Source organism: Labeo rohita, chromosome 1 (assembly GCF_022985175.1).
Source record: "Labeo rohita strain BAU-BD-2019 chromosome 1, IGBB_LRoh.1.0, whole genome shotgun sequence".
Classification (NCBI taxonomy): Eukaryota; Metazoa; Chordata; class Actinopteri; order Cypriniformes; family Cyprinidae; genus Labeo; species Labeo rohita.
Genome location: NC_066869.1, coordinates 44,861,102 through 44,874,970, shown reverse-complemented (window position 1 = coordinate 44,874,970; position 13,869 = coordinate 44,861,102). Strand labels below are relative to the sequence as shown.

The following is a 13,869-nucleotide window of genomic DNA, read 5'->3' as shown; positions in this document are numbered from 1 at the left end:
TCATGAGTTATTTACAAATTTCTGACCACTTATAATGTGCCACAAACAGGACGTTAATATCACCAACCATTCCCATTTTATTAAGGTGTATCCATATAAATGGCCCACCCTGTATTTTAATAGTGCATAAAATAATATTATATAAAATATTATTTTATTTTAAAAAGTCAATATATTATTATTTAAATATTAATTCTATCCAAATATAACAGGAATAATAGGGGACTTTATGAATAATTTGTGTATAATATATGTACAGTATTTTGACATTGATGTTTATATTCTGAAGGAGCCACTGCTCAAGTGAACGGCCATCAGCCAATGCGATCCCTTCCTTCAGTGCGTCACGACATCAGCCGCTATCAGAGAGTGGACGAGCCTCTTCCGCCAAGTGAGACAATATTTTTGTCTTTGTTTGAGACAGTTAATCATAAAAAATGTTGCTGTTTGAAATGATGCTCGTTATATTATTATGTTTCATTATAACATTACAAGTGGGCTTCAAATGTGTGTTGTAGACTGGGAAGCTCGTATCGACAGCCACGGCAGGATTTTCTACGTGGATCATGTGAACAGAACCACCACCTGGCAGCGACCCACTGGTCCACCTGCACCTCAGGTCCTACAGAGATCCAACTCCATTCAGCAGATGGAGCAGCTCAACCGAAGGTCAGTACGTTTACGGCAGCAGATATCTATCGAGATGGCGTGAAATCAGCTGTGATTACAGTGACTTCTGAAAGGAGGAGAGTTTTGAGCGCACAGTGACCTTAAGTTCCAATACCTTGGGATTTATCTGAGTCTGAAATACCATTTGTTAATCCTCGCTTGTATGGAAAAACAGCTCTTTAAAAATGTCACGCAGCAGTCACCACAGCAACCTAATCTGCTCTGCCATTATCATGTTCTATCAAAACATCTCTCATCTGCTCTCTCTCCCTCAACTTGATTTCAATTTATTTTGCTTTATTAGCATGCATTTCACATGCAAAAGCAATTGTAGCATAGCTGTGTACAGCATAAAATGTCAGTAAGGATGATAGTCAAATCAAGCTTTTTAAGATCTAGGAATGTATGTGGAATATTCCTTCCACAGCTAAAAAGAATGCAAAATGCAGTGTCATGGCTGCTGAGAATCATTTGTTGCATATATACATTTTTCTAATTTACAGGTTTGGCACTAAATTAATTTAATTTAATTTAATTTAATTTAATTTAATTTAATTTAATTTAATTTAATTTAATTTAATTTAATTTAATTTAATTTAATTTAATAGTAATTTTTGCTTTAAATTACATTAAATAAAAATATTATAATTACAATAATACTGGCATATGAAATCAAATAGATGATGCTAAATAAAATAAAACATTTATTTTGTTTTTTGTATTTTATTATTTAGCATCATTCATTTGATTTCATTTGGCAGTTTTTTTTTCACTTTAACATACATTAAGAAATTAAATCAAATGGATGATGCTAAATTAAATAAAACATTTTAATTTAATTTAATTTAATGTACAATTAATTTAGCATCATTCATTTGATTTTATTTGCCAGTTTTTTTTTCTCTTTAAAATAAATTGTTAAATTAAAATATTTATAATTACAATAATACTGGCAAGTGAAATCAAAGGGATGATGCTAAATTAAATAACACATGTACAATTTATTTAAATTAAATTTAATAAATTTAATTTAGTTATTTAATTTAATTTAATTTAATTTAATTTTCCAATATTTTAGCTTTAAATTACATTAAATTAAAATATTAATAATTACAATGATACTGACAAATTAAATCAAATGGATTATGCTAAATTAAAAAAAAAAACATTTACTTTATTTTATTTTATTTTATTTTGTTTTATTTAGCATTATTCATTTGATTTCATTTGCCATTTTTTCACTTTAATATACGTTAAGTTAAATTAAAATATTTATAATTACAATAATGCTGGCAAATTAAATCAATTAACAATCAATCCTTGCACACCTGAAGACAACAAAACAAAGAAAAATACCCGAAAAGTACCCTTTTGATACTTTTGCAGGTTTTGGTAGTGTGCAGGATTTTTCTTTTTTTTTTTTTTATGCTAAATTTAATTTAATTTAATTTAATTTAATTTAATTTTAAACTAATTTAGCATCATTCATTTTTAATTCTTCTTTTAATTTGCCAGAATATTTTGCTTTAAATTACATTAAATTAAATTATAATTACTTATGCTTACCTTAAAAAAGTGCTCAAAACAAAACAAAACAACAACAACAACAAAAAACACTTCTTGTAAGTTAATTTTTTAATATCATAAATTAGGATTATTTGATAGAATATAATAATAATTATAATAATAATTTAATAAGGTTCTTATAAGGTATTTAATAATAATAATAAGGTTCAAAAGAAAAGAATATCTTTTAAATATGAATCTTTATATGTTTTTACTTTCTGATAAATTTAATAATCTTTATTGAATAAAAGTATTGATATATACATATAATATAATATATTGATATACATGTTTATTACATATTTTTTTCTTTTTGTGTTAAAAATGAAATTAGACATTTTTACATACATATATAAATTATTAACATATATTTATACATGTTTTTTGTATTTTACTTTTTAATCTTTTTTATTTCAATAAAAAACGAGTTGTCTAAGACAGCAGCAATTAAAGAAGCAACAAAATATAATTATAAATGATAAAATACAATTACACTTTTGAAAAGATTATTATGTGAAAAACAGGACTAAAAACACCAAGTATCTCTTTGTTTTGTTCAGGTATCAGAGTATTCGGAGGACAATAACCAACGAGAGGACAGACGAACAGGCTGCAGAGATGCCAACAGATGAAAACGACCTGCTGCATCACTCCATACCTGGTACTCTCTCACACACCACATACATGCACTGCATTTAGATGAGCCTGATTATTTAGATACAAGGAAATATGCAACAGAGTAAAAAACAGATCTTTTGATTTACAGTACGGTTGTCCTCTCTTTCAGAGTACCGCCGGGACGGCGTGGTTGGGCCCGCTAGCTCTCGCTCGCGCTTGTCTCTGCTGCTTCAGTCCCCCAGCGCCAAGTTTCTCACCAGCCCGGATTTCTTCACCGTACTGCATTCCAACCCTGTTAGTCTCCAAACACATTAATTATTCACTTTTTTTTTTTTACCACAAGCCAATTTTTGGTCCCTTGAAGGAATTTTTGTGGTAATTTTGTTGTTTCTCACAAACCCATCATCTGGTTCTGTCATTAATTTTGGCGAAAAGTTACTTTCGAAAGTAACATGGTATGTTGTAAATGTCACTTTGTTGCATTTTTACTTTTTAGAAGGTAAGTAGCATTACTTAAACACTACGAAATACTCTTGTCTGTTGTTCTCTCGTTCTCAGAGTGCCTACCGCATGTTTACAAGTAACACGTGTCTAAAACACATGATCAGTAAAGTGCGACGGGACGCGCACCACTTCGAGCGCTACCAGCACAATCGAGACCTGGTTGCCTTCCTCAACATGTTCGCCAACAAACAGCTGGATCTCCCGCGGGGCTGGGAAATGAAACACGACCACACGGGAAAGGTCTGGAAAAGTGTTCACTTTTCTATCGCAATGCATGTCTCTGTCTCTCTTTTCAGACATCTACCTTTTCATTTTACAGTGCATTTCTAAATAAATTGTTAATTATTTTTGTGCCATAAAATATGAATATCAACATAAAATATGGTTAAAAAAAAATGTTTTTGGAAAAAGTTTCTTATCCCTGTCCAAGGACAAGGTTGTATTTATTTGATTAAAAATACAGTAAAACAGTAAAATTGTAAAATATTATTCAAATACATTTTTAAACTTATGTAGTTATTCCTGTGATGCAAAGTTGAATTTTCAGCATCATTACTCCAGTCTTCAGTGTCACATGATCCTTCAGAAATCATTATATTTCTTATTAGAAACATTTCTTATTATTAATGCTTTGCTATTAATATTTTTGTGCTTTCAGGATTGTCAGATTAATTAAAAATTCAAAAGAACAGAATTTATGTGAAATATAACACGTTTTGTAATATTATGAATGTATTTATTGTCACTTTTGATTTATTAAATGCATCCTTGCTGAATAAACTTATTCATTATTATATATTATATAATAAATACTTACATTAACATTTATATATATATATATATATTATTTTTTTTAACGTTTCCAAAGTACAGCTAAATTTTTTAAATATTTTTATTTTATTTTTAAAATACTTTTTTTCTATTTAAATATACTTTAAAATGTAATTTATTCATGTGATTTTAAAGCTGAATTTTTTGCATCACTCCAGTAACGTGATCCTTCAAAAATCATTCTAATATTCTGATTTGCTGTTAATTATTATTATTATTATTATTATGTTAAAAAACAGTAGATTTTTGTCAGGTTTATTTAATGAATAGAAAGTTCAGAAGAACAGCATATATCTGAAATAGAAATTATTTGTAACATTATAAATGTTTTTATCATTTACCATCCTTGCTAAATAAAAGCATTAATTTCTATAATTTATTTCCAAATTTTTTTTAATAATTATACTGACTCCAAGCTTTCAAAGCTTTTATTTCAGATAAATTGGATATTTCTATTCATCAAAGAATCCGGAAAAATAATAAAAACTGTTTTAAATATTGATAATAATAATAATAATATTAATAATAATAATAAATGTTCTTGAACAGCAAATCAGCATATTAGAATGATTTCTGAAGGATCATGTGACACTGGAAAAATGGTGCTAAAAATTCAGATTTGATCACAGGAATAAATTACATCTTAAAATATATTTAAATAGAAAGCAGTTATTTTAAATAGTAAAAATATTTCACAATATTTCTGATTCTCCTGTATTTTGGATCAAATAAATGCAAAGAAGAAACTTCTTTAAAAAAAACATTAAAAATCTTACTGTTCAAAAACTTTTGACTGATAGTGTGTATATATATTTCTATGAAAAACATACAATTTACATAAAATATTAAATTCTGTAACTCCTTTAGAGATATTTGGAATTATTTTTAGCATAATTACTAATATGTATTGTAAGTTAATTCATATTATATTCATCAGTGGCTTGTTGTCAGTTACCACATAAAATCATTTGGATCTGTGTGGAAGAGCTTTACAGTAATGCGCTTATAATGGAAGCTTAGCAGGAAAGCAGACATACCGCAGATAAATGTTTAAAATATGCTTTAAAAGTACAACCGTAACACTCACTGTAAATATTTCATGTGTTAGTGTTTTTACCGGGGCATTCATGTAAGTGCTTCAGCATGAATATAAGTTTTTGAATCCCTCGACCTACTTGCTTGACATGATTGCGTCTTTCCCTCAGCCTTTCTTCGTGGACCATAACTGCAGGGCGACCACTTTCATAGACCCACGACTGCCGTTGCAGAGCGCCCGACCCAGCAGCCTCCTCGCCCACCGCCAGCACCTCAGCCGCCAGCGCAGCCACAGCGCAGGGGAGGTGAGCACACGACGCCTGGTGAGCCTGCCATACACACGCCCACTAGAGGCCTCCTCCAATCAGAAGCTTGAGATTAGCATTCAAGCTCCTCCCACATGGTTTGTACCTATTGTCATTGCAGAAGGGATTTGAATAAACCTCCAACCCAAAATATTATACTTTGAGGCTATTATAATTAGACCAAACACTTGCAACATCTTAGGAACTGATTAAATTTTGCAAAAATGTAGTTTAAATACACTACCAGATCTGATTGTTTTTAAAAAAAAATATAAAAATGAAAAAAAAAATGTATCATGATTACGTTTGATAATAAGAATGTTTTTGAGTCACAAATCAGCATATTAGAATGATTTCTGAAAGATCATGTGACACTGAAGACTGTGTAATGAGAAAATTCAGTTTTGCATCACAGGAATAAATTACATTTTAAAATATATTCAAATAGAAAACAGTTATTTAAAATTGTAAAAATATTTCACATTATTACTGATTTTACAGTATTTTTAATCAACTATTTTTTTTTTATAATCTTGACCTCTAACTTTTGAAGGAATATATGTTTAGTTATATCATAAAATATTCTCAGCAGGTTTCTCATTAGGGAATCTGATCTCCTGTCACGTCATGGCCGTGTGGAGAACAGCTCGCCCTCTCAGGCCTCTTCAGATATGCTGATTAATTTCATAGTGACAGCCTCCGCTGCGTCCCAGCATGCACTGTGTCATTTTCAGATCAGTCCACCCACAGTCCTCTGTGTGTGTGTGTGTCAGTGTCCATATGTGAATACATGTAAACATGTTGTGTCTAAATATGATTCCACTAATCTTTAAATCCTCTGTGTCTTCATAACATAAAAATGCAAATTAGCCCACTTAATTAAAAAAGTCCCCCCTGCTCATCTAAAACACCTCGGGAATAAAGGCCAGGGAAAGTTTTACAATCCACTCAGCTTTAGCAAAAGAGCTGTCAGATCTTTAGTCAGAGGGCCCTTAATGAAGCTTTCATCTTTAAAGTACACTCACTAGGGAGCAAATATCTGGTAAATTATGCAAAAGAAGCTGAAGCCTTGTAATTCAGTATTTACAGGAAAGTGACAATGTTGCAGCTTAATTAATTAATATGTAGATATTTTCTTGAAGGCTTTATTATTTTGTATTTGTGTATAATACTGTGTGTGTGTGCATGTATAATATTTTTTTAACATTTTATATTAATAAATTGTTGCATATTAATATTGGTATTATTAAACATTTTTAATTAATATGTATATTAAAAATACAAAAGTATATTTTATTTTTAATATATGTATAAATTAAAAATATATATGTGCCAGTATTAATATTGATTTGTTAAATATTTTTGGTAATATTAGACACTATATATGTGTGTGTGTGTGTGTGTGTGTGTGTGTGTATGTGTATATATATATATATATATATGTATGTATGTATGTATATATATGTATAAAAGTGTATATAAAATTAATTAAATACACTACAATTTTACAAAAAATATAAAATAATAAATATTAATGTGCATATTCATTTTTTTAAACATTATTTTATATATTTAAAAAACAAAAAAGATCAGATTTTTTATAAACTAATGTGTTGTGTCTATTAACATTTTAAAAAAATTAAAAAAAAAAAATAAATAAATAAATTATACATTTCATTAATTTTAATATATAAGTACTGTGTATATATATATATATATATATATACTTATTTATTTACAAGTACAAAAATTATATATAAAATTTGTAAAATTCTATAAATTTATGTGCTGTTTAACATATATATATATATATATATATATATAATTTTTATTAATTTTAAAATTTTAAATATATATATATATATATGTGTGTGTGTGTGTGTATATCATTTTTATTTACTTTTTAATATGTTTTTCTCTGTATATATTTCATTTAATATTACAAAAATGTAAAATAATTAATATTACTTTGCATATTCAGCTTTTCAAAAATGATTTTATATATTTAAACAAATAAAAAATCTATTTTTTTCATAAACTAATGTGCTGTATGCGTGTAATATAATTTTTAAAAATGTTATAATTTATACATTACAATATTACAATATTAATTTCATTATATATGTACAATGTATAGATAGATAGAGAGAAAGATACATACGCCCATGATACTCTATAATATGTATTGTAGGTCACTTCCTGTTTTGTTTTTGTGCTGCAGGTGGGCGATGACCCTCGCCACGCTGGACCCTCTGTACTGCCACGCCCCTCCAACACCTTCACTGCCAGTCGCAGCCAGTGTCAAGATTTAGTTCCTGTTGGTGAGTTGTTACAAGCTAGGCTTCATCAGAAAGTTTTCAGACAGAATTTGATTTATTCATCTTGTTAAATCCATAATGCATTGTTTTCTAAAAATGTGTTGCCACAAAGGTGTTATAACCTTTGAAGAATCTTCGTTTGACATTTCACCACCTGCTTTGTTCCTCTCTTTATAGCCTATAATGATAAAATTGTGGCATTTTTGCGGCAGCCGAACATATTTGAGATCCTTCAGGAGAGGCAGCCTGAGCTCATTAGGAATCACTCACTCAGGTGAGACTATAGAAATATTACTAAACAAATCTCAGTTCTGAGCTATTGATTATGAAAATGTTGACTTTTCTAATCCACAGGGAGAAGGTGCAGTTTATTCGTAATGAAGGAGCGTCGGGTTTAGCTCGCCTCTCCAGCGACGCAGACTTGGTGATTTTGCTCAGGTACTTTAATGCGAATTTTGGGATCAGTAAGAATTTTAGTGCTTTTTAAAGACGTCTTTTCTGCTCATCAAGGCTGTGTTTATTTGATTAAAAATACAGAAAAAAACAATAATATTGTGAAATATTATTACAATTTAAAATAGTAAATTTCTTTTTTTATATACTTTAAAATAAAATTTATTCCTGTGATGCAGTGCTGAATTTTCAGCAACAAAATGCTTTTTTGCATAGTTGTGTATTTTATTCATCAAAGAATCCTGAAAAATCTATCACAGTTTCCAAAAAATAACACCAAATGCTTAAAAAATAACACCAAATGCTTCTAAAGCTTCTATCCATTGGCTCTATGTAAGCTCTTTCAGTATCTGTGATCATCGTATTAGTATTTTATTTTTTGAGTTGTGTTGCAGTAAAAATAGCATAAAAAAAAAAAAAAAAAAAAAATATATATATATATATATATATGTATGCGTATTATTATTATTGTAATTATAATTAATAATTATAATATTTTACAGTTATATATAATTATAATAATTATGAAATAATTCATACAAAAAGAATTAAATAAATTAATTATCAAAAAATTGGTTAAAAATAATTAAGTAAAAATGAAAACAAAGAAATAAATACCAATTATAGTTAAATGAATTATAAAATTTTGATTAAATAAGTAAATACTGTACTTTATTTTAAAATACATTTTAAATAATTGTTTTAGAAACTAAATTAAAATAATTAATTTAATAAAAAATGTAGTATTTTCCAATCAGTTTTTCACAATGTAAATTGGGTATTTATACATTTTAGAATGGGGGTCCCTCGCATGATGATGATCCTAAGACTGAGCCTTAAAACTCTTTTTCAGGATACGTGTGTTTGCCTCCAAACACTAACAATCTTTGTCTCTTTTTCTTGCTGTAGCTTGTTTGAAGAGGAAGTGATGTCGTATGTGCCACCTCATGCCTTACTGCACCCCAGCTATTGTCAGTCGCCACGAGGGTCTCCGGTCTCCTCCCCTCAGAACTCTCCTGGTCAGTCACACTGAAAAAATGTCAAGAAACATGAATGAATTGTATTTAAAATTATTTGTCAGAATATCGGAATGTGATTAGAAAAGATGATCATAATCGCAAATATAAGAGACTGTGTTTCTGGTTCTACTATCGCTCCACGGCGTTGTTTTAGTTTGGTTGTAGAGCTTGACATGCAGTCGAACAGATTCCTGGGTATTTTTTCAGTCAGCTGCCAAAGCATCAAATATGCTATTTGGGATTTGATGTGTAGTCGGAGTCCAGGGTTTTTGGTTAATCCCCGCAGGCTGGTTTTTAACCGTTATACTGACACTCTGATTTTCACAAGTCTGTTTGGAGTGTGGCGGACATCACGGTGCCAGAGGGAATCATGGTCTAACTCAGCATGATCTGACTTTAGTCACCGCTGACACTCAGGGATTACACTGTTCATTGGTTAGAAGGGGATTCTGCGAGTCTTTTTTTTTTCTTTTTGCTTGAATAGAAACCATTCTGATAAGCTTCAGCTGGACTTCATACTAGAGAATAAAATAGTTTTGGCCCATATACCAATTAAATTACATCACATTAAATTTTATTTAATTAAAAAATGTAATTTAAAAATTATATGTAAAAATGTAATTTATTTATTTATTTCCCAAGTGGACATTTTTTATTTAATTTTTCATTTTTATACAGTATCTCAGGAAATATAATGCAGATGTCAGTTAAATTTAATTTAATTTAATTTAATTTAATTTTCATTGCTCAGAGGTGATACAGTATCTCAGGAAATATCAGTTAAATGTCAGTTGAGATGTCAGTTAAATTAAATTAAATTAAATTAAATTAAAATTTAAAAATGTAATAAAAAATTAATTAAAAATATATTATATTTATTTTCATTAATTTTTAATTATTTCATTATTCATTATTCATATTTGTCCCAGTAGACATTTTCATTGCTCAGAGGTTATACAGAAAATATAATGGAGATCTCAGTTTAATTTATTTTACATTTAATGGAAATAGTCTAACTTTAGGAGAAACGACTGATATATAAAAGAGATCTCAAATAAACCTATTTTTTTTTCCTGCATTATCTATACATTTACATTAATGTATGTATTTATTTATTTATTCACCCACCCAGTAGACATTTCCATTGCTCAGAGGTTATACAGTATCTCAGAAAATATAATGGAGATCTCAGTTAAATTAAATTAAATTACAAAATATTTTTATTTTATTTTATTGTATTTTTTATTTTATTTTATTTTATTTTATTTTATTTTATTTTATTCTATTCTATTCTATTCTATTCCAGTGGACATTTTCACTGCTCAGAGCTTATACAGGAGCTCAGGAAATATAGTGGAGATCTCAATTTTATTTATTTTACATTTAGCTGAAATAGTCTAGCTCTAGGAGAAACGACTGATATATAAAACATCTCAAATAAACCAGATTTTTTTTCTGCATTATCTACACATTTTCTACACATTTCTCTATGTTTGATAACAAGATGTTGATTTCGGCTCTTGGCAGAGTCACTTTTTCAGCCATACTGTATTGTAACTATCATCTGTTCCCTCTCAGGTACACAGCGAGCCAACGCACGGGCCCCTGCACCGTACAAACGTGACTTTGAAGCCAAACTTCGGAATTTCTATCGCAAACTGGAGACTAAAGGCTACGGACAGGGTCCAGGCAAAGTCAAGTAAGCATGTCTACCGTAATCTGAGGTCTTCTGTTGTAACACATTTTCATGCTGATTTGCATGTTTGTTTTAGGTTGATAATCCGCAGAGATCATCTACTAGAGGACGCCTTCAATCAGATCATGTGCTATTCTCGCAAAGATCTACAGAGGAGTAAACTCTACGTCAGCTTTGTTGGAGAAGAGGGGTCAGTGTTTACACAAATGATGATTATTTATTAAAATTTTTCCTTTTTAAATAGATTTTTTCTATTTTTTAAAAATTTCCTTTTTTTTTTTCTTTTGATTCTGAACAAATATGTTTATTTTTGCTCTCATTCAGACTGGACTACAGTGGCCCGTCGCGAGAGTTTTTCTTTTTGGTGTCACGGGAGCTTTTTAACCCATACTACGGCCTGTTTGAGTATTCAGCCAATGACACCTACACCGTCCAGATCAGCCCCATGTCTGCCTTCGTCGACAACCACCATGAGTGGTGTGTACATTTTAAGTCTTTTCTTACAGTTTAATGCCTCATTTGAAGCTTAATTTGATTTGATTAGTATTAAAAGGAGGATTTAAAAGGTACTTGGCTCAATCTGTGCCTGTAAGATGTTCTTTGATAGACTGAAGTAGCAGAAATGTACCTCAGTGTTTTAAAACATGTTCTGCCGTCAGGTTTCGGTTTAGTGGTCGTATTCTGGGTCTTGCTCTTATCCACCAATACCTGCTGGATGCCTTCTTCACACGACCCTTCTACAAAGGCCTACTACGAATGTGAGTTAAACATTTATGACACTTCATTTTTTTAGAACACATAGACAGTTTTTAAAATTTTGAAAGTGTTTTTTAAATTCTAGCTAGAAAAAAAAAACATATATATATATATACTGCAGGGAGATTATTTAATTGTGATTTCATTAGTATTTGTAGACAAAAGATACTAACACAAAACAAATATTATGTGATTATGTGATTATGACAACCTTTAGCATAAAGTGTCATGATTTTGTTTGCATAACTATTTGAAAAAAACATATATATATTTATATTATTGTAATATAAAATGTAACAATTTTAATAATTAAAAAACATTTTAAGAATTAAAAATTATTATTATTTTTAAATTAACATTAATAATAATATAGTAAATAAAAATGTAATTAAAATTAAAAAATGTATACAAAATTTTAAAATATAAAATAGATATATTTTATTCGTATTAGTAAATAAATAGTAAATATAATTTACCAATACCATTTAATAATACTAAATTAAAAAATGTATATTAATATAAAAAGTAGAGTTGTGGCTACATAAAAAACATTTTAATATTGTAAGTGTATAAATACTTATATTTCTTAATGCTAAAGGTTATAGTCATTACCATATAATTATCATAATGTGATTCTGATTACGAAGGCTCAATTGCATAGTTATTTCACATAATTATTATTTTTAAAGGGTCTGTTTTTAAATGTCATTGTAATCAAATTAAGTATCAAAGACCTGCTTCAACCAAGAAAAGCAAGGCACAGGAACAAATATAAAGAAAAATATGGAAAATATTGGAAAAAATAAACAAATAAAATGCTTTATTTATTTATGTATTTATTTTTGTTATATATGTATATATACACTATATATATATATATATATATATATACAAAAGCCTCCAAGTCCATCTCACGTTTTTCTTTAAAATAAGCATTTTTATCAGGCTTTTATATATATATATATATATATATATTACCACCAAGATCATGTTAATGTGTATTTGTTGATACTTGTGTGTGTAGTCCGTGTGATCTGAGTGATCTGGAGTTTCTTGATGAGGAGTTTCATCAGAGTCTTCAGTGGATGAAGGACAATGACATTGAGGACATGCTGGACCTGACCTTCACCGTGAATGAGGAGGTATTCGGACAGGTCAGTGTGTGACTGTTTGGGAACACAAACAGTGTGTAACCTTGCACAACCTCTCACTATTGTCTCACAGAAGCATATGTGTGTGTGTGTGTGTTAGATCACAGAACGCGAGCTGAAGCCTGGCGGTGCAAATATCCCCGTGTCAGAGAAGAATAAGAAGGAGTACATCGAGCGCATGGTGAAGTGGCGAATAGAGCGGGGTGTCGTCCAACAGACGGAGAGTCTGGTGCGAGGCTTTTATGAGGTACTGAAATCAAATCAGCACTTCAGTAGCTTTCAGTCACATAAAAACATGCCATGTAGAGTTGCCCTGAGATATTCCAGAATGCTTTTTATTGGATTTCTGTTTGATAGATTTGGGTCGTTGTACAATTTTGGTGCTTTCAGTGCTTTCACTTGCTTTAATATAGAAAAGACATCTTGCTTGTCATTTAGAAGTTTGGGGTCAGTAAGATTTTTTTTGAAAGAGATTACTTTTATTCAGCAAGGATGCATTACATTGATCAGAAGTGACAATGAAGAAATTTGTAATGCTGTTCATTTGAGCTTTCTACTCAAAGAATCAAAATGTATTGTTTCTACAATTTAACAGTTTCAAACAACTGTTTTTTATATACTGGTGATAATAAATTTTTCTTAAGCAGCAAATCAGCATATTAGAATGATTTCTGAAGGATCATGTGACTGAAAACTGGAGTAATGATGCTGAAAATTCAGCTTTGCATCACAGGAATAAATTACATTTTAACATCTATTACAATAGAAATCAGTTATTTTAAACTCTAATAATATTTCACATTAGTAATGTTTTTACTGTGTTTTTTAATTTAAATAAATATAGCTTTGTTGAGTGTAAAAGATGTCCTTCAAAAATATTTCAAAAATAAGGGAATAAATACTGACCTCAATCTTTTGAATAGTAGTTATTTGAGAAAAAATAATTAA

At 29.3% G+C, this 13,869-nt stretch overlaps 1 protein-coding gene across 1 annotated transcript in view; it reads left to right on the top strand.

The window, feature by feature from the left end:
* The window catches only part of hecw2b (HECT, C2 and WW domain containing E3 ubiquitin protein ligase 2b), a 40,418-nt gene that overhangs the window by 21,197 nt on the left and 5,352 nt on the right, over positions 1-13,869 (top strand). Inside the window, 16 exon segments of the mRNA XM_051118014.1 lie at positions 290-391; positions 519-669; positions 2,796-2,896; positions 3,023-3,147; positions 3,412-3,597; positions 5,394-5,546; positions 7,750-7,849; positions 8,024-8,120; positions 8,201-8,284; positions 9,209-9,318; positions 10,897-11,017; positions 11,091-11,204; positions 11,339-11,491; positions 11,674-11,772; positions 12,795-12,924; positions 13,022-13,168. Of these exon segments, the coding sequence (XP_050973971.1) occupies positions 290-391; positions 519-669; positions 2,796-2,896; positions 3,023-3,147; positions 3,412-3,597; positions 5,394-5,546; positions 7,750-7,849; positions 8,024-8,120; positions 8,201-8,284; positions 9,209-9,318; positions 10,897-11,017; positions 11,091-11,204; positions 11,339-11,491; positions 11,674-11,772; positions 12,795-12,924; positions 13,022-13,168 (1,973 nt within the window).